The sequence below is a fragment of the Macrobrachium rosenbergii genome, chromosome 14 (genome assembly GCF_040412425.1).
Source record: "Macrobrachium rosenbergii isolate ZJJX-2024 chromosome 14, ASM4041242v1, whole genome shotgun sequence".
NCBI classification, from domain to species: Eukaryota; Metazoa; Arthropoda; class Malacostraca; order Decapoda; family Palaemonidae; genus Macrobrachium; species Macrobrachium rosenbergii.
Window position 1 is genome coordinate 48,129,771 of NC_089754.1, and position 22,982 is coordinate 48,152,752.

General features: G+C 35.0%; 1 protein-coding gene across 2 annotated transcripts in view; it reads left to right on the plus strand.

The window, feature by feature from the left end:
* The window catches only part of LOC136846113 (LIM/homeobox protein Awh-like), a 129,650-nt gene that overhangs the window by 89,275 nt on the left and 17,393 nt on the right, over positions 1-22,982 (plus strand). For both annotated transcript variants that reach the window (XM_067116857.1, XM_067116856.1), the window contains 2 exons: positions 3,991-4,232; positions 21,293-21,510. In XM_067116857.1, coding sequence (XP_066972958.1) covers positions 3,991-4,232; positions 21,293-21,510 — 460 coding nt within the window. The remainder of the gene's footprint in view (positions 1-3,990; positions 4,233-21,292; positions 21,511-22,982) is intronic.

The window sequence follows — 22,982 nt, forward strand, 5'->3', positions numbered from 1 at the left end:
CGACCAGTAATGTTGTCTATTTCAGATCGAGTAACATGTATCTGAATTTCATAGAGGTGATGTTTACGCGTTACCTGGATTACAATCTCATGCTTCCTTACTTCGTGGTAGTTTGGTGGCAGGGCGCTGAAATGGTCTAGAGGGAGCTTTTCTTTGTTTCTTCTTTGTTTCTTTCTCTGATTTCAAGGTTTCGGTGGGAACGAATTCAAATATACGAGCATCAGAGTTCGCTTTTTTTTGGTCAGTTCATTTGCGTAAGTCACGGGAATGTCCCCGCTATGTAAGTATATATAAATATACATATATATTTTATGTATGTATGTATGTATACATACACATATTTATGTATATATGTGCATACATACATACATATATATATATATATACATACATATATATATATATATATATATATATATATATATATATATATATATATATATATATATACGTAAGATAGATAGATAGGTAGATAAAGAGGCAGTTATTTAGTTAATCGATTTTTAAAATTAATAATGAAAATCTTAATAGGTTTAAGATAAGTGTAATTCTCCTTCGGCATTTTCAGAAACATGAAAACAGTTTACAAGTGAATTATGAAATATCAGGAAAATCTCGTTAAAACACTTTAAAATACTTTAGGATCCACAATAACGGCAAAAAAAAAAAAAAAGATAATCTGAGTGTTAAAAAGACGGAAAAATCTAAAGTCGAAAATGAGAAATGAACTTAAAGGAAATATTCTATAACAATGTTCTATATTTGCATTTTGGAGAAGCGATTTTATTTATTTATTTGTTTATTTACATGTACGTTACTTTTGATCGTACTGTTTAAGGTTCAATGCGCTTCATTACGTACGAGAAGTTATTGATGGGTTTTAAACTGCAAGTTGATTGCTGTCGTACTGAGTGTGTGCACATTTTCACTTTCTGAGCGTATTTGTACTCTCTGTGTTTATATATATATATATATATATATATATATATATATATATATATATATATATATATATATATATATATATATATATATATATAATTTGCAACGATATGTGAATACAGGGAAGATGGAAATATTATCAGTTAAAATAAGGAATATCCCTGTAATCATACGTGCGCAAAAGACAGAGAGAGAGAGAGAGAGAGAGAGAGAGAGAGAGAGAGAGAGAGAGAGAGAGAGAGAGAGAGAGAGAGAACTAAACAGTGAATGGAAAAGCAACCAATAACGACGAAAATCTTAGTAAGAAGAGCGAAAATGATAACACGTAATTGAGAGAGAGAGAGAGAGAGAGAGAGAGAGAGAGAGAGAGAGAGAGAGAGAGAGAGAGAGAGAGAACTTGGAAATGAGAAGTGGCAAAACGCAATGGAGAAAAGAGGCTTGAAAAAGGACAAGCAACCAATAAGTACAAAAATCACAGTAAGAGGACGTAAGTGAAAACCTTATGGAGAGAGAGAGAGAGAGAGAGAGAGAGAGAGAGAGAGAGAGAGAGAGAGAGAGAGAGGTAAAACGAGGCGGAGCTTGTAAAGTACAATTAACCCACACGTACAAATATCTTAGTAAGTAAGAGAACGTAAGTGAAAAACCTTATGGAGAGAGAGAGAGAGAGAGAGAGAGAGAGAGAGAGAGAGAGGTAAAACCGAACGTAGAAAGAGAGAGATGTTGTAAAGTACAATTAACCAACACGCACAAATATCTAAGTAAGAGAACGTAGATGAAAAACCCTATTGAGAGAGAGAGAGAGAGAGAGAGAGAGAGAGAGAGAGAGAGAGAGAGAGAGAGAGAGAGAGAGAGAAAGTGGGTGGGCTGAGTCTCCGTATGGAAGTCACCAGGCGTCCCGGCGGTGTATATGCAGATGAGGTCGGTTTGTCTGTTGGAATGGGTGCGGGGTAGAAAACAATGCCCAGGTGATTATTGGAGTAATAAGCGCAGCGGGGCGCACTCAGCTCGTCATGTGTCACCGGGCGGGGGGGCCGGCGCCATCTTGCACTCCGATGACACCTTAAAAATAATAATGCCAAAGTCTCTGGAAATGATCGCTCACTCCCATTCGCTGTTGTTTTAGTCGTTGTTGTTGTTGTTCTTCTTCTTCACAAACTGTTGTTGTTGTTGTTTTTTCTTTGTCGATTTGAAGTTTTTGTTTCACTCCGTTAATTGTGTTTGGATCGTTTGTTTTAAGGTAATCGTATTGAGATGTGTCCTTTGTCATCAGAACTTCAAATTATATGTATGAGTATATATACATTATATATATATGTATATATGTATATCTATAGATATAAGTAAATGTATATATATTATATATATAAATATGTATATATGTGTATAATGTATATATATATATATATATATATATATATATATATATATATATATATATATATATATATATATATATTATTAATATATGTATATAAACATAATATAAATATAAATTTATGTACATATAATATACTGTATATATATATATATATATATATATATATATATATATATATATATATATATATATATATATATATATATATATATATATATATATATATATATATATAATTTAAAAATTTCAAGAGAAAGAGAGAGAGAGGTGGGGGAGACGGGGAGACGCAAGAAAGTGCTGATCTCTTACGTCATACAGCAGCAGCTTAATTACAGAAAAACCTTGAAATTAAGCTCAAGTTTACCCTCTCTCGCGAAGACGTGGACTCGATACGAAATGGCATATTAGCGGTGCATCGGAGTTAAAGCTGCCTTGACCATCCGCTCTCGCTCTGCAGAGGTGTGAAGAAAAAGAGGTCCAAAATGGTCTCGCTCAAAATTGTTGATCTTTTTCCTAAAAAACAGGAGTTATCGTTGGAGTGTCTTAGACATTTTTCTATAACTGTTGGAAATGTTGCTGTCAAAGCTGTATGTATATATATATATATATATATATATATATATATATATATATATATATATATATATATATATATATATATATATATGTATATATGTATGTATGTATGCATATGTATGTGTGTACACTCACACACATATACATACATACATACATATATATATATATATATATATATATATATATATATATATATATATATATATATATATATATATATATATATATATATATATATATATGATTTGTATATATCTATCTCATGACACGGAAATGTTCAACATTTTGTAAATATGAAATGTGTATTCTTAATGCAAAGTTTTATGTAACTGTACACACACACACACTTAGGATTTTAGTGTGAAAATCTCTTTCTCTCTCTCTCTCTCTCTCTCTCTCTCTCTCTCTCTCTCTCTCTGTGAGGTCTCTGCATATGCACATGTATATGAAAATTAATTCAAGCTAATCTAATTCTATATTTCATTTTGAGGCAATAAATGGACAAAGGATCGACTCTCTCTCTCTCTCTCTCTCTCTCTCTCTCTCTCTCTCTCTCTCTCTCTCTCTCTCATCTCAATTGTCTCAGGTATGAAAATTAATTACAAACTAATTAAATCTATATTTAATTTTGAGGCAATAAAATGGACCTAGGACAACTCTCTCTCCTCTTCTCTCTCTCTCTGTTGTCTTCAGGTATGAAAATTAATTCCAAACTAATGAAATCTATATTTCATTTTGATGCAATAAAATGGACCTAGGACAACTTTCTCTCTCTCTCTCTCTCTCTCTCTCTCTCTCTCTCTCTCTCTCTCTCTCTCTCTCTCTCTCTCTCTCTCTCTCATCTTAATTCTAATAAAATTGAATCTATACTTAATTTTAAGGCAATAAGATGGACCAAGGATCAACTCTCTCTCTCTCTCTCTCTCTCTCTCTCTCTCTCTCTCTCATCTGTGTTATCTTCATATACATTTATAAATAAAATGCACTTAATATTCTGATCTTTACCCCTCTTATATCTCGGAAATTATTCAGAGGCTCAAGAATCCTTGAAAACAAGTTGGTGACATCTCTTATCCCAACGATCCTTGCAGAGGGAGCGTGTGTCCCCGTCGCGTGGGGACAGCGTCGGCTTGGCCGTTGTGGCGTCGCAGGGCTCCGGGGAAGTGTGCCAGGGATGCCACGACGTCATCGCAGACAGGTTCCTACTGAGAGTCAATTCCAGGTCGTGGCACCAGACCTGCCTCAGGTGCTGCGTGTGTCAGCTAGCGCTCGACCGACAGCCCTCCTGCTTCATAAGAGAACACAACGTCTATTGCAAAACCGACTATACAAGGTGAGTCAGATTTTGGGGGTTTTTGAAATTGTGAGCTTGTCACCTGATTTTTTAGGTTTCTGTAAGAGTAAACTATTGAGATGGCTTTGTTTGTCCGTCCGTCCGCACTTTTTTTTTTATCAGCCCTCAGATCTTAATAACTACTGAGGCTAGAGGGCTGCAAATTGGTATGTTGATCATCCACCCTCCAATCATCAAACATACCAAATTGCAGCACTCTAGCCTCAGTAGTTTTAATTCTATTTAAGGTTGAATTTAACCATGGGTCATGCATCTGGCACCGCTATAGGTGCCAACAACACAGGCCACCACTGGGCCGTGGCTGAAATTTTCATGGACTGCGGCTGAGCGTTTCATGGGCCGTGGCTGAGAGTTTCTTACAACATTATACGCTGTACAGAAAACTCCATTGCGCCGAAGAAACTTCGGCGTATTTTTTACTTGTTGTTTTATTCATTCTGCTCTACACTACATGTAGATTGTATCTATGGGTCTGTGTGTCTGTTCAATTTATCACAAATTATTTATTCTAATTTTCACTACATACGTAGTTCAATGTTTGTCTGTTAAATCATCGCAAATTATTTATTCTAATTTTCACTACATACGTAGTTCGTATATATAGCTATGTTTGTCTGTTAAATTCATCACAAATTATTTATTCTAGTCTACGCTACAAGTAAAGATTGTATCTGTAGGCATGTGTGTCTGTTAAATTCCGAAATACGAAAATAAGATACTTTTGGAATCGTCAAACAGTGATGATCATAAAGGTACTTTTAGCTAAATTTCTGCTTCCTTTGTTTAAACTAAGGAGGCTTTATGCCAGCACTGGTAATTGTTCAAGAGATATCCTTAAGTATGGCAAGTTTTTTAATGGTAACAAGAGGCCTGGTGTGGATCTTGATCTATCAACCGCTGCCAAAAAATGCATAATGATGATGATGTCAATTCTTAATGGGGGAAAATGAAAAATGGAGTATAGTCTCCGTAGATTTTCACTGTGGCTATTCAGAGTTCCATTATTATTATTATTATATATTACTAACATCGCTGAGCCTGAAAAGCGAATCATAAGGAAGATAGAAAAGACACTATATAAGATAAATTCGCATAATACAGCCATCCTTTTTAATAAGACTTACTATTATTATTATTATTATTATTATTATTATTATTATTATTATTATTATTATTATGGAACAAAAAGGACCACTTACATTTATAGCAAGCTTTCACAGTGTATGTAACGAAAAGGTAATGATTAAGGGGCTGAGATATGAGCAGAGCTAATATTAAGTGAGGCCAAAGTTGGAGCCAGATAAACAAATCGACATACAAACAAAAGGAGTAATTTAGCATCAGTTTCCGCAACAATATTTTTGAAGTAAAGATAAATGAAAAATTCTTCTACCGGGCAACGTGAAGTCTTGGTGTCTCAATAATGATTTCGGTGCTGATGCTCTGTAAGGCGAGCACCACGCACTAACGTCAGAGGCAGTAATTGAGGATGACAGTAGACATTGTCTACCGAAATAAAAGTTATGAAAGATATCTATTTATCTATCTATCTATCTATTTATCTGTCCATAAGTATAGATGTACATATATATACAGTATATATATACATATATATATATATATATATATATATATATATATATATATATATATATATATATATATATATATATATAATATTATGTATATATATATATATATATATATATATATATATATATATATATATATATATATATATATATATATCATATTGAATATGTATATATTATTGATACATTTTGACCTCTGCGTCACTGATTAAAATCGTGGAACCGAAAATTTTGAATTGATCGTAAGTTCCATTAATATCATGAAGCTTTTTTCTTTTCCATTCATTTACTTGCGAAGCCTTTGTATCGTTTATTTTTCTATTTTCGTAACCTTCGCTGTTCGGTTGTATTACACTTCCAAACCTCGTCCATTTAGAATATGTATACATAAGTGTTGTATGTGCGTGTATAAAGTTCCCCCAACCGTATCGGAATTTAAGAATTTATTTATAATTTTTTTTTCTAGATAACTCACATTCTCACATGCACAAAATCAAGGACACAAACACATGCATCACACGATTAATAAGCCGCTGTTTTCTTGCGCTGTTCAAGTCTTATAAAACAATTTTTATTCCATTTTTCTCACCATTGAAAAACAATTATTTACACAATCAAATGCATTCAAAATCGTAAACAGCATCTCGGTAATTTATGAAAAGAGTTAGACGCCAAAGGAAAAAATATATATGTAATAATATTTCGCCTCTAAAATAAAAACAGAAATAATAGAACATAAAAGCGAGAGAGGCATCTCTCGAGCCCACTCGGAGCCACAGAACAATTGCCGCCTTTCTCTTGTCAAAACGAGAATGCATCAGACAGTTTAAATAATGATGGGGCGATTATATCTTCTCTTATCAAATCTATCGTTGGTTCAGACTATTTGCGCAAGCCGTCCTTCCTCCTTCCCCTCCCGCGCCGGCCAGCGCGATGGTGACATCTGGCAACTCTTGAGCTACACTGAACGAGAGTTTTCGTTTGTTTACGTGTGGTTTCTTTTCGTTTTAGTCTCCTTCCGTTGTTCTTGGTGAGTGTCCTGCTTTATCATGCAAGTTTTCACGTATCTTATAGTATTATAAACGTACAGTAGCTTCCCTGATTATTTGATTTGTTAAAAATGCAAAGTAAAACTAATTTTCAAGAAGTGGAAACATCTCCATCACGAGCGCTGTCCCAAAGAGCATCGTCCGAGTTTCAGTGGTTTTGCTGAACGTGTTATGAGAGTTTATCTGTTTTATTAGCAATAATTTTTGTGTATCGCCGATCAATAATTTGATAAGGGACGAATATCTTTCCTTTACGGTTCAAGTGATGAATTGTAAAAGAAATGGAGAAGAAATTTCTTTCGGTTTAAAGATGGTTATCGTCCGAGCGACGCCGTTTCCACTCGCAGACGCAACTGGAGGTTTATTTGGCGAAACGTCTCTTAAAGTAAGTTGTATTCGACCTGTTGTTGTGACCCGGATTAAAGGGGAGGGTCAAGCATAGGATTAACTTTCCTGACATGTAAATTACAAGGCATTGCTGTAACTTATAATAAAACTTACAAGGTATTACTGTGACTTACAATACAACTTTTGCTGCCCAGTGCAAGTGGTAATGGGTTCCAGAGCCGATGGAAGGTGAGTGTATGAAAGGGCTAATAACGATATAATTTTGTCGTAAAGTTATCAATAACTTTTAAAATGAAAGTCTCTCATGTGTGTATAAGGACGCACAGTTACTTACAAGCAAAATGTTATTTTATATATACTGTATATATATAGTATATATATATATATATATATATATATATATATATATATATATATATATGTATATGTATATATATATATATATATATATATATATATACATATATACACATATGTATGTGTGTGTGTGTGTGTGTGTGTGTGTGTGTGTGTGTGTGTGTATATATATGACATCATACCTGCCATATTACATTAAGACAACCTTTTCGTTATTGTGAAGATATTGGAAGACTGATAATTTTCTTATTGTCTTCTATCATATGTTATCAATTTTTTCTTCCTGTCCCAAACTGAATAATTTGTCCAATCTGCTACTATTACGGTGGTGATTTGTCATTGTTGATGGGGTTCGAGTTGGATCTATTGTAACTTGAAATTCAAAATCAATCTCCGAGTCTTCGGGTGTCTATTATCTAGTGTGTGTGTGTGTGTATATATATATATATATATATATATATATATATATATATATATATATATATATATATATATATATATATATATATATATATACATATACACATATACACACACATGCACGCACGAGATACTAGATCCTCGAACACTAAGAGATTAATTTTGAATTTCAAGTTTCTATAGATGTAAAGAATCTCATGTTGGTTACGCCGGAATTATGATATCCGCTATTGTTTTAATGAAAATCTTACCTACCAAAAAAACGACTTTCAAGCGCAAAATAAAGTACTACTTTTAGAATCTTTAAGGGTTTGTTTACTTCCAACTTCCTTTAGTTTCTTTAATGGCCTGTTTACTCCTAACTCTATTACCCAGTGATTGAGGAACTGATGAGGATGTGTTTGTTTGTTTGTTTTGATTTCCTCGGTTTTCCTTCTTTGTTGTCCTTTGGCTCAAGGACAAGGACAAGGACACTCACGATTTGGGATGAGGTAAATATCTTGGGGGAAAAAGATTGCGAATAATGAATATTTTGTGATGTGTGATATCATCGAGGTTTCCTTTGGTTTATGATTTCTTCGTTTATTCTTTTATATATTCACCCAGCGAGAGACGGACAGGTTGTCAGATAAACGGGGATGAAGAGAGAGAGAGAGAGAGAGAGAGAGAGAGAGAGAGAGAGAGAGAGAGAGAGAGAGAGAGATATAGGAACATATATATATATATATATTATTTAATGCATACATAATTTTGTATATATATATACATATATATATATATATATTTTGGTATATATATATATTATACAGATGTATTAATCACACACAATTTTTATGGTTTCCAGGGTGGGGGGTTTGGGTAGCTACAGATGTGTTAGTCTACATGGCTGCAACCCAAAACAGTTGACTAACAATCAGGTACACAATTCCTGCTCAGTCAGCAGAGGTACAGTAGAATGAAATTCTCTCTCTCTCTCTCTCTCTCTCTCTCTCTCTCTCTCTCTCTCTCTCTCTCTCTCTCAAACATCAGCGATAAATGAAAGTAATCAGTAGTTCGGAATATTTCCCCAGTGATTTTAAGCATCAGTAATTTGATGCATCTCTTTAGTAGGCCTAATAGTAAAAATTCGATTATTTCATTAATGACGTTAACTTAAATGTTAATGATTTGATACATTTCTTTACTAACCATCAGTCAATAATTCGATTTATTTCCTCAATGATACTGAGCGTTAATAATTTGATACACTTCTACAGCAATCCTAATCGTCAGTAATTCGACTTGTTTCATTAATGATGCTAAACTTTAATATTTTTATAAATTTCTGTAGTAATCTTCAGTCAATAATTAGATATGGGTCCAAGTACAAATTTATATGACAGCCTAAAAATATTCAGTACGAAATAAAAAAAAAAATTTAAACAGCACTAAAAAAATAAAAAAAATTAAAAACTCATTTTTCCTAAACACCTACGACACATCAATCACGCACCGTCCTCCAGGGCCGCCACGTGACCTTATTACAATCAATTAATGACTTCTCCGTCCAGGTATGACGGAGAGGGGTGGGGTGGGGTATAAGGTCCCGGATCCACGGGCGATGGGGGTAGGGGTGGGGGGAGGATTTCAATCACCTAAGTCGATCGGAAACCTTCCTCCTGACACCTCGTGATCCGTATCTGCATTGAGAGCCCCAAAACTCTTCTTCGGCGCCCCGATAGAAAAACAGCCCGGGCGCGAAAATCAAGGGCCTCTTATGTTGGTCTTGATCGTAAGGTCCCGATTCCTCCTCTGCTGCCATGATGAATTAGTCTTTGTGACCCCGAGTGGCATAGACTTTCTTTTCTTTCCCTTTTTTTTTTTTGAATCATCAAGGTTCTGTGTTCCTTGGTGCCCCTTCACCCAGTCCCAGTCCTCATCCTCCTCCACCTCATCTTCCTCCTCCTCCTCCTCCTCCCCTTCCAAATCAGCCCCATCGTGAACTCTCTCTCTCTCTCTCTCTCTCTCTCTCTCTCTTCCTCGCATCTTTTTATCAAACATTCCATTTCGGGCTGTGACTTACAGCCAGCCGTCCCAGAGGTGTCAGAAAACAATAAGTCAAAAACCATGCAAGTCATACCCACACCTCATCCTACTCATGCGATCATGGGGGAACCCCTACACACGCACACACACACACACACAACACAACACACATACGCGTACACTCGTTCATATACACACCAGTACTCATGCACGTGTATAAAGGGGTACACATAAGTTTGCATCTTTCATGTAGACGTATGCATTCACATGCAGTTATTCTTAAATGCATACCAAAATGCGGTCGTTCAGATATGCACACACACGCAACCACATGCATTCGTTCACGTGTAGGCACAGACATCTGCAGCTACCAATGAAAAAGTGTACAGAGCTACATATATATTTCTTACATTTTAGGACTAAGCTTTTATATATATATATATATATATATATATATATATATATATATATATATATATATATATATATATATATATATATATATATATATATATATATATATATAAAATATATATATATATATATATTATGATTTATATATATATATATATATATATATATATATATTATATAGGACCTCATTCAAACTGGATGGTATCTAACGGAGTTTTTATTCATTATTAGATACCATCCTGTTTGAATATGATTTTAGTAATTCTACTAATGCACAGAACAATTGTGTATGTGATAAAGTTTTATATATATATATATATATATATATATATATATATATATATATATATATATATATATATATATATATATATATATATATATATATATACTTTCAGAAGAAAAAATATTCACCAAGTTATTTGAATCACTTGGAACAATAATATTATTATTATTATTATTATTATTATTATTATTATTATTATTATTATTATTATTAGCAGCATAGCAACAGAAGTAGCAGCAAAAGTAGTGGTAGTATGTACTATTATTATTAGTAGAATTTTAAGACGATGCAATCAATGACCCAAGAACACAAACAACTACCAGTTTAAGGTAAACAAAATCAAAAAAACAAAAAAAAAAAATAAAACCTGGATATTATTAGAACACTTTATGATACCTCTTACAGCATCAATAATTCTCTTGGGATTATGTATGTTAATAATATTCGTTCCTCCGCCGGAGAGCTTCCTCCGATAAACATATTTATTGAGTATTTGTTCAGATGTTCATTTGCATAGAGGCGAGGGAGGCGTCGCTCCTCCTCCTCCTCCTCCTCCTCTCCCTCCTCCTCCTCCTCCTCCTCGCGTCTCTGTGCTACCGAAAACAAACATAATAAAAACTAACAAGAACAAAAAATGTGCATAAGAGATAGAGCGATATGTGAGGATGATGGAGAGAATCGTATCGTCGGATGTACGAATTTGCTCTCTCTCTCTCTCTCTCTCTCTCTCTCTCTCTCTCTCTCTCTCTCTCTCTCTCTCTCTCTCTCTCTCGAAAAGTTTTGGGATGTATCACAATTAAGAGTTTTCGGTGACTGATGCATTTTTTCCTGTTTTGATTTTAGAGTTAACCACTGATATTTTTTGTATACATATGTATATGTACACACACACATATATATATATTATATGTAAAGTATATAAAAGTATATATATATTATATACATATATAAAAAGTATATATATGTATATATATATATATATATATATATATATGTATATATATATATATATATATATATATATATATATATATATATATATATATATATATATATATATATATATACTTATTATGCATGTTGCATGCAAAAGATAACACACATTCATTTTTAACACTCTTTATTTTCAATTTTTCCTCACATGGCCCGTGTCAGCAGCCATATGGCTGCCGGCTTCTCCCACTCCGATATTTATCGGCAGAAATTAGAGAACCACATTACCCACGCCATAAAACCCATCACATAAACGTAGGAAGGGAATCCGTGCTTGCTTGCTTGCTTTGTTTACTTTCCAGCCTTATTTATGACCCGTTGCCGTTTGCACCTGAAGTCTAAGGTTCTTGCTTGTGGGATTAGGTGGTCGAGTGTGCTTAAATTGGTCTGTCATTCTGCGTTTGTTTGCATTTGTGCATATTCTTAACGGGGACAGTGATTCCTATGCGTCCTTTTTATTAGTTTTATGTAAAAGAAAACTATTGAGATGGCTTTGTTTATCCATCCGCACTTTTTCTGTCCACACTTTTTCTGTCCGCCGTCAGATCTTAAAAACTACTGAGGCTAGAGTGCTGCAAATTGGTATCTTGATCATCCACCCTCCAATCATTAAACATACCAAATTGCAACCCTCTAGCATCAGTAGTTTTTATTTGATTTAAGGTTGAAGTTAGAAATGATCGTTCGTCTGGCAACGCTATAGGACAGGCCACCATCGGGTCGTGGCTAAAAGTTTCATGGCCACGGCTCATACAACATTATACGCTGTACAGAAAACTTGATTGCGCAGTACAAACTTCGGCGCATTTTTTACTTGTTTCGCTTGCCCCGAGAATATCGACACTAAGTTTTTCATGACTTTTCTTAGAAAAATCTATGAGATAAATAATCCATAAGGCAAAGATATAATAGTCTTTCACTATTATACACAGAAAAGTATTAGAATTCACATTGTGTTTTATGATACACAAAACTGTTAAAGAATTATTTTTTACAGTTAGCGCTCTCATTGGAGTATGAATTTAACTCAAACTTATAGGTGAAATCAACTTAGCTGTAGAATGTTCTCTTACTAAAAAAAAAAAATAATAATAATCGTAACTAACAAGATACCTTGACGGTTTGATACAAGGGTCAGTGAGCCACAACTAGAAAGGGGTGACCGAAGTCTCATATGAATATCACATCAGTATTTATACACGGCTGAGAATGTGGGTCAATGAGTAGACTTTACGACCACCCTTTGAAAATTATTGACCAAGCAGTAAATCTCATGGTCAGATGTAAATGCATTTGAAAACTTAAGATCTTTTATGAACTCTCATAAAAAATATATAATTTTATTGCTTCTCAGGTTTGAGATTTATTTAGAATTTTTTTTAAAAAAAGTCAATTTCCTCGCGGAGTATTTCTTTAGATATTTTGATCCTCAGTTTTATGGTTTGTGTATAGTCACTAATTGCAATGTGATATGTTACACTGAAAAATGTTGGCTTCATGCATACACAATCAAGCACTCTTGTATCACATTACATCATCTGGACCATCAGATACAATTTCATGGAGTGCTCAATAAATTTTCTTTTTTTGCTTGACTGACATCCTGGTAAATACACTTTACACTTATTAGTTTTCTGTAAAAGAAAACTATTGTGCCGGCTTTGTCTGTCCGTCCGCACTTTTTTCTGTCCACACTTTTTTCTGTCCGCCCTCAGATCTAAAAAAACTACTGGGGATAGAGGGCTGCAAATTTGTATGTTGATCATTCACCCTCCAGTCATCAAACTTACCAAATTGCAGCCCTCTAGCCTCAGTAGTTTTTATTTTATTTAAAGTTAAATTTAGCCATAATCGGGCTTCTGGCAACGCAACAACACAGGCCACCACGGCCTGCCGAGAGTTTCATGGGCCGCGGTTCATACAGCATTATACTGAGACCACCTAAAGATGGATCTTTTTCGGTGGCATTGCTTATACGATGTACAGAAAACTCGATTGCGCCGAAGAAACTTCGGCGCATTTTTTACTTGTTTTTTCTTTTAAATTCCAGTTGTTTATTCCACCAAGATGTTAGTTCTTAAGCTTTTGTCCACAGAATCGTAGAGACGATGTCTTTAAAATCATACTTGATAGTAACCAGTATAGGTAAACGGTTATGTATAATTAATTCTCCTTAACTTATGCAATGCGAATAAGACGGAATTTTCTTTGATTTTGAAGTTTACAGCTTTACGAATCTTTTGCACTTATGATTTGATCTTTTCTGCATATATATATATATATATATATATATATATATATATATATATATATATATATATATATATATATATATATATATATATATAGATAGATAGGTATGTACAGTATATATGTCTGTGTATGTGTACACAAATTACACTCACGGAAAATAAACGAAAACAATTCAGGAATTCCGTTCCATCGCCTGCTATCATCCCTCCCGAATCGGGTGATCATTACGTCACTTTTGTGGTCATTCCTCCGGAGCGTGGACAATGGCACACGACAATTTAACAGTCCGCGTCGTTATGTCATTCTCAGCCTTACCCCCGGGCACTCTTCCCCATCCCCCACCCCACACATATCCACCCATTGCCCACTACCCCACCTCCACAAAAAAAAAAAAAAATGTGATCACCAGTACAATAAAGGCCTATTTACGTCATAAGAAATATTTTCTCTTTTTTTATTATTCGACGTCCTGCGTTCTCTCTCTTTCCCCTTGAATTATTCTGTGCTGTCTCTTTTCCTTCTTTTATTTTTAATCTTGTGCCTGTGTTATACATTTTCCATTTTAAAATACTTGCTTATTTTCTGTGATTCAAGCTGCCTCTTTAAGACATGGCCGATGGGAGCTGTCGATAAAGTGATACCTCCAGTGCCATTGATTTATAGTCTCTCTCTCTCTCTCTCTCTCTCTCTCTCTCTCTCTCTCTCATTTCCGAATTAGGAGGGGGCGATTTAAGAAGGGGTAGGATCCGCTTTACCTCGTATAAGTAGGCGAAAATCGGAGGGATGAATAAATGATTTGGAATAAGAGACTCACTTAGAACTTAAGAAGGAAGGAAGAAGGTGGATAATCGAACAGAAAGAAGAACCAGAGTCGAGATTGAGGAGAATAGGAAGAGAATAGGAGGAATGGCGGAATTAGAGAAAGAAAATTGAGAATCATGGATGAGAAAAAAAGAGGGAGGAGGAGGAGGAGGAATGAAGGATGAGAAACAAACGAGCGAGGAGGAGGAGGAGGAGGAGGAGGAATGAAGGATGAGAAACAAACGAGTGAGGAGGAGGAGGAGGAATGAAGGATGAGAAACAAATGAAGGAAGAGAGGAACAAGGAGGAGGAGGAGGAGGAGGAGGAGGAGGAGGGAGGAGGAGAGAAGGAGAAGGAAGAATGAAGGATGAGAAACAAACGAGGGAGGAGGAAGAGGAAGAGAAGAGAAGAGGAGGGAGGAGGAGGAGGAGGAGGAGGAAGAAGAAGAAGAAGAACAAAGAAGAAGGAAGAAGGAGGAGGAGGAGGAGGAGGAGGAGGAGGAGGAGGAGGAAGAATGAAGGATGAGAAACAAACAAGGGAGGAGGAGGAGGAGTAGGAAGATGAGGAGGAGGAGTAAGAATGAAGGATGACGAACAAACGAGTGAGGAGGAGGAGGAGGACGACGAGGAGGAAGAATAAAGGATGAGAAACAAACGAGGGAGGAAGAGTAGGAGGAAGATGAGGAGGAGGAGGAAGAATGAAGGATGAGAAACAAACGAGTGAGGACGATGAGTAGGAGGAGGAGGAGGAGGAGGAGGAGGGGAAGGGGGGAATAGGAACAAACAGGAGATACCAGTGAAATATGAACCGCGTCGAGAAAATGCGACAATTTCTCAGTCGGGTCGGTGCTAGTTAATCCGACAGGTGCCAGACAGAACAGTGAGAGCCAAACCTGCTGCATCATCGACACCGGCGCGGCCGGGGAGGCTGAGAATGGCCGTCTCGCCCCGCCGAGACTCGGCCTTACGGCGGGAGGCCCCAGGGGCGTGAGTCCCTCGGCCCCAGAATCGAAGAGGACCGATTATTGGTTTTGTGGTCCTCCGGACCAGGATGAATCAGACAAACAATCGAAGCTCGTAAGTTGGCAGGACCATGAATCATGTTTCCAACGGGTCTGCTTACCAGTACTCTTTTTTCTTTTTTTTTTTAATCCTTTCCCCTCCACTCATTCTCCTCCCTCCCTCCCTCTCCCCCCCCCCTCTCTCTCTCTCTCTTTGGCACCGAAGACGAAGGTTCAAAGTTGAAGTTGTGATTGACGCAGGTATTTCCCTTTTTTCTTATGGTAGGAGACGAAGGATCTGAGATGAATATATCAGATGCATCGAGAGATGAGAGTTCGGTTTTACCTTTTGATTTCTAACATGGAATAAAACTTTAACTTTTATTCTTATTTAAAAGAAGCAATCAAACTTAGGAGGAAACTTATGATGAAGATGGAAACTACTAAAAAAAATAGTGATGAACGAACTGAAGAAAATGGAACGACGATCTTTAAAAAAGAGGAAATGGAAACGTTTGGCATTAATTTAGGGGGGTGGCCCCCCCCATGAGGAAGTGGCTATGAATCCAAGGAAGAATAGGAAGGAGTCGCAGAAGGAGCAGGAGTATCCTGGATAACGGGGGTGGCCAGGGGTGGAGGATGAAGATTGTGTTTATTAGGATAGTCGCTGTGGGGAGGGAGAGAGGGAGGGGAAGGGGTGATTGAGGGTTGTGAGGAGGGAGGGGAGGACTGTGGGGGGAGGGGGGAGCAGACGAAGGCCGGACAAGGGTGATCAGACAAGCCATAATCACCTTTCGATCGCATCCTAGTCACCCCTTGACGTGTCTTCCTAAACCTAACGAAGTGAAATATTATCTGCTTTTCTGAAAGCCTTGTGGCTTGGAACCACTTGAGAAAATAATAATCCTCTCTCTCTCTCTCTCTCTCTCTCTCTCTCTCTCTCTCTCTCTCCACATACGTACACAGAACAACATTGCGGTCATAAAGTAAGATCTACATACAATATATACACGTTTATTTTTTTCCTTATTTTTTTTTCCTGTCAGAATGGGTGATCCCAGAAGGGTATAGTCTCCCATTGTGAGGAAGTCGTTCCTTGATCCCTGCTGACGCCAGCGCCCATTTGCAGCTGGGTCGACTGGTAGGCGGTTGCCCGAAATCGAACCACGGACCTGGCAATATATATATATATATATATATATATATATATATATATATATATATATATATATATATATATATATATAATTTTCTTGATAATGCAGCCAATTTGAAGGTTTTTTCCCCAGAATAACGTTCAGTGCAAGAGAATGCTATCTTGTAGCCTTTCAGAATGCCGGCGATGTCTATTATCGTTCAGTAGTTCACCGACGCGCATAGGTATAGTGAATGTCGGTAGGCTTCAGAATTTGACTCTGCTCTATCTGTTCAGAGAAAAATAGATCGGTATATTTTCTTTGAAGCTTCAGAAGCATCGGATAATTTGATAATTTACAGTCAAATTCTCTTTTCACTTTAATGAAGCATAAGATTACAGGAAAGCAAATGATTCGCTACTGGTCAGTTGACTGGTCCAGCTTTGACAGCACAGCGGTTGTCTGTGTGCAGATAAAGAATGACGAACACTAGGAGGACGATTGTTTTGATGTATTTGTTGTAATAACAGTAGCTGATAATTTACCAAATTAACACGATTCATCAGTTTGTTTTCGTAGGCTATTGGGAATAAAAATTCTTCGAGAAGGGATTCGGGAAAACGCCTATATACCCATTCAGTAAGAAAACTAGTATAATTAACTTTTATTGGCTACCAAAACTTTAGAAACCTTCAGTGTGGCCACTCCCCAGGGGGTTAGTGCCGTCAGTGCATCTCGTGGCGTACTGTAGGCATTACTTAAGGTACTTTGCAGCGTCCCTTCGGCCTCCCTAGTTGCAACCCCTTTCGTTCCTTTTACTATACCTCCGTTCATATTCTCCCTCTTCCATCCTCCTTTCCACCCTCTCCTAACAATTGATTCATAGTGCAACTACGAGGTTTTTCTCCTGTTACGCCTTTCAAACGTCCTTTACTCTCAGCTTCATTGCCGTGAAATATTAATTGCTGAATTGTGTCAGCTTATAAGATTTTTTCATCTGAATTTTACAATCCTATTAAAACATATGCAGGTAACTCGCTTGCTTTCTGATGCAGAATGCATGGAGAATGTAGGAATGTATGGTATTTGGGGCGAATGCTTATGAATTAAGGCCAAGAATGGTATTCAGACTCAATCAAGCATGTAAAATCAGGTGAAGTTATTCCCTTTGTAATGAGGACCGTATTAGTTTGTTCACTTACTGCTTATTCTTTCTTTTTCTTTTTAATAATTAATTGTCGTCTTCTACCAGGGTATTTCGGGTTTGGTAAAATTATGTTACGTTGACTGTTTGGAATGAGAACATTTATTTGGTTCTTCTGTTTTGTCAGTTAACATAAAAAGGCTTCGTTGTTTTTGAAATATTGAATAAGATGAGACTTTGTTATACCAAAGTTCATGAACGGTGTTTGAGTGTTGCTAGAATGAGCAAGAACCTTAATGCAACAAGAATTGAATAGTATATCCTTTGCTTCTTCACAGTCCTACACAATCTATACCTTATCTCACAGACATCGGCCAGTTTCGGTAATTACAGCGCATTCTTTCAGAAGCCGCGCCGAAAGCGCCCTTGCGTCAAAAGCCCTTAATGGAGAAACATTATACCTCATTCCCATTCAATACGCGTATCGATCATGTCTGGTACTTAACCCTACGCCGAAATCTTTCTCGATAAGGGCACGCAATGGCTCGTTTGTATTGTCGGCATCGACCTGTTATGTACTGGAAGCATTCAGGGGCCAGCATACCTGTACAGGTTACAAATGTTACCTGTTCTGTGAATGAGATCGATGGTCGGGAAGTTCCTTGTGGTTTGTGACAAACTCCATACATCATAGACACCGTTTATTTTGATGTTTCTCGTCAGTGTTGTTAATAGACTGTGTGTGTGTGTGTGTGTGTGTGTGTGTGTGTGTGTGGAAGTGGGCAGATATTAATTTGAGTCACTTAGGAGAACCAAGTAATATTGACTGACTGGTAAGATACAAGTTTACATGACCACAACTTCTGTTATTGGCGCTGAAATATCTAAGTATTAATTCGATCGTCTTACACACACACACACACACACATATATATATATATATATATATATATATATATATATATATATATATATATATATATATATATATATATATATATATATATATAATGTATATGTAAGTCTGTATGCATATGTATGTGTGTACTCAATACACTAATTTTCCACTCGTTAAAAACTGCATCAATAACCTCTAAGAACATACAACAGCAGTATATCAGCTCTCTCAACTATTCCGGCTCTCCTTGATATATCGAAATTTGATTTGTCTTGTTTGTTATTATTATTATTATTATTATTATTATTATTATTATTATTATTATTATTAGTCTCCAAAATCAGTCTTGAAAAACACATCCGGATATTTTTTGAATACCGAAGAAAATCCGGGAGATTGACGTAACGTCCTTTACCAAGATCATAATGTTAATGATTAAAATAAATATGCTGAATGAGAAATAGATTTCTTGTTTCTGATGATTAGTAAACTATAATTTAATAGTTGAGAAATAATATCCACAGTTTTGTTCTCATCATATAACAGGCAGAACAGAAAAAAAATTAAGCGATAAACATGTAACAACACCATCATTAACTTTTTACATCAAACTTTCTCTTTTACGATGTTAGAAGTGAACTGAATTCATTTACAATCCCTTTTGTCTTGAACTCTTTCTGCCTGAATTCCCATCTGGTTCAAGTTTTCAACTAGGCTATTTATCGAAGAATAATAATAATAATAATAATAATAATAATAATAATAATAATAATAATAATCCTATTCGACGGTGTTTTTTTACAAGTGGGGTTAGGATGATCCTGCTTACTTATGAAACCATCACTTTTCTCAATAATAATAGCTGTTAATAATAATAATAATAATAATAATAATAATAATAATAATAATAGTGAATATCCCAATATGTTTTCAGGGAAAACTGGACTATTAAACAATACAAGTCCAAAAATGATTAGGGTACAATTTCCAACGTTTGACGATCGGTCAAATATCCTTTTTATAATTGGACTAGTATTCTGTCAAAATAGCGTTTTTGCTCATACGTATAATTGTGGATTTTCATTTATTTTTGCCTGTCACAGCCTAGTGAAGCACTCATAGGTATTGCCATAATAATAATAATAATAATAATAATAATAATAATAATAATAATAATAATAATAATAATAATAGAGTGAAAATTCACAAGCTTATATATAGGAGCAAAAACTGTATTTTAAAAGAATACGGTTCAAAAAATGATTAAAATGGAGCTTTCAACCGTTTGCGACGAACGAAATCTGTTTTTGCTTTTAATCTTTAGCGTTTTTGCTCATGACACATAATTGTGGATTTTCATTTACTTTTTGCCGGTCACAGTATAGTGAAGCATCATAGATGATAATAATAATAATAATAATAATAATAATAATAATAATAATAATAATAATAATAATGAAAATTCATACTTATAATAAAAACTGTATTTTAAAGAATACGGTTTGAAAAAATTAAAATGGAGTCTACCGTTTGCACGACGAACGAAATCTTCTGTTTCTAATTTTTATAATATATAATAATAATAATAACGGTGAATAAATCCACAATGGTGTAAATGTAAATATATGTTATAAATATACATATACAAAGCGAGAGCTTTCGAGGACCCGTTCGTTTCCTTTTCTCAGTCAAGTAGGAGAATCGAGAAGATTCTCGAAAGCTCTCATTTGTACATATATTTTTCTAATATATATATTTACATTTACAACATTGTGGATTTCATCACCATTTTAGTGAATTATGCTATTATGAGATTTTTATTAATAATAATAATAACACCATACCAATGAGTTTCTCAGTGTTCATGATGGATTTCGATGGAAAAAAGACCCAAACAACTGGTGGAAAAAAGAGACCCGAACAGCTAGTGAAAAAAGACCCAAACAGCTAGTAAAAAAAAAAGACCCAAATAGCTAGTAAAAAAAGACCCAAATAGCTTGTGAAAAAAAGACCCAAACAGCTAGTGGAAACAAAAGACCCAAACAGCTAATGAAAAAAAGACCCAAACAGCTAGTGAAAAAAAGACCCAAACAGCTAGTGAAAAAAAAGACCCAAACAGCTAATGAAAAAAAGACCCAAACAGCTAGTGAAAAAGACCCAAACAGCTAGTGAAAAAAAAGACCCAAACAGTTAGTGAAAAAAAGACCCAAACAGCTAGCGAAAAAAAACCCAAACAGCTGGTGGTGCATCCGCAAAGTATTGTTTATTCATCATTCATTAAATCCGCAAAACACGGACGAGAACTGACTTCTCTCCTCCGCAGGAACTTCGGAGCGCGCTGTGCCAAGTGCTGCCGCAGCATCGGCGCCGCCGACTGGGTCCGAAGGGCGCGGGACCGAGTGTACCACCTCGCTTGCTTCGCCTGCGACGCCTGCAAGAGGCAGCTGAGCACCGGCGAGGAGTTCGCCCTCCACGACAACAGAGTCCTGTGCAAGCAGCATTACCTCGAGTCGATCGAAGGGGGCGCCACCAGTAATGATGGTAAGCGTTTCTCATTTTTATTTCTCTTGGGTTTTCTGGGAGTCCACCCGATTGGGTAATAAATATACAGTACATATGCATATACATATACATATATACACATATACATATACATATATTATTGTTATTATTATTAAAGTAGTTTAACACAGATCACACACACACACACACATATATTTATAAATATAAATATATATATATATATATATATATATATATATATATATATATATATATATATATATATATATATATATATTTGTGTCATAAGAATAGATAATGAAATAAAAATACTGTTACAGAATTAATATTCCTATTATTGCTGTTTTAATATTGTGAAATTTATTTAATAACAATCCACAATTATATAGTAAACTATATTACTACTTAAAACACAAAAGCAAAGGCTTTCGAACACCGAAAGACGTTGCTTTTGTAATTTACATATCAATATAGTTTACTATATAATTGTGGATTTTTATTACACAAACTGTTTTTCACGATATTGTAAAATTCTTAGCGATTGTCAAGCTTGTTGTTGTTTTTGGTGTCGTTCTTTTCTTTTGTGCGAAATACATGCAATTTGTATTTATTGATACATGCAAATATTGATTTTTATTGCAATTTTTTGTATCTTGATGTTATTATCCATGACATTGCAATAGATAGCATACATCTAAAATTATTAATTCCAAGGAGACGATACTTTTGAAAAGGCTTTTAATGTTATCGCTATGAAATACTGAAAGAAAATTTCATTTCTTATAGAAATATAAAAAAAGTATATAAAAAATGGAAAAAATAAGAAGTGGTGATCATTCATATTAGAAGGAAAATAAAGTATATGAAATTGTTAGCGAGAATCAAGATTTAAAGATGAATTTTAAAAATATCTCTTGGATATTTAAAAATAAATTGAAATATTATCTGAATTTTTAAAGTGGTCTCGTTTTTGAAGAAAAATTAAAAGTTCGAAAAACAATAGACAAAAAAAATGAATAAATGAAAACTGAAACGGATATTTGAGAAAACTTAGAAATTACTAGGATTTTTAGAGTTGTCATAATTTTAAAAGAAAGTTTAAAAGTACGGAAAATACGAAAATATAAATAAAGAACAAAAATTAACCTATAATAATTCGAAAAAAATTTATATACTACCAGGATTTTGAAGAAAAATTAAAAGTAAGAAAAATACTCTACGTAAAAAAAAAAAAAGAAATAAAATTAAAAAATGTATATTAAAAATTAAAAAGGAAAAATCTGGGCGTGGAACACTAACCCGCATCTGTAAACATCTCGCGTCTCCTTTGCCAGATACAAAATCACTCGGCCGAAAATCAGCCATTTTATTTTTCCTCCAGGATAGTCTCATTTTTCCTCGGGAAGATTCCCAGAGTTTTTTCCCTTTATTTTCCTTCCTTCCATTTGCTCTTTTATTTCTTTTAATATTTTACTTTACCTTTTGTATAT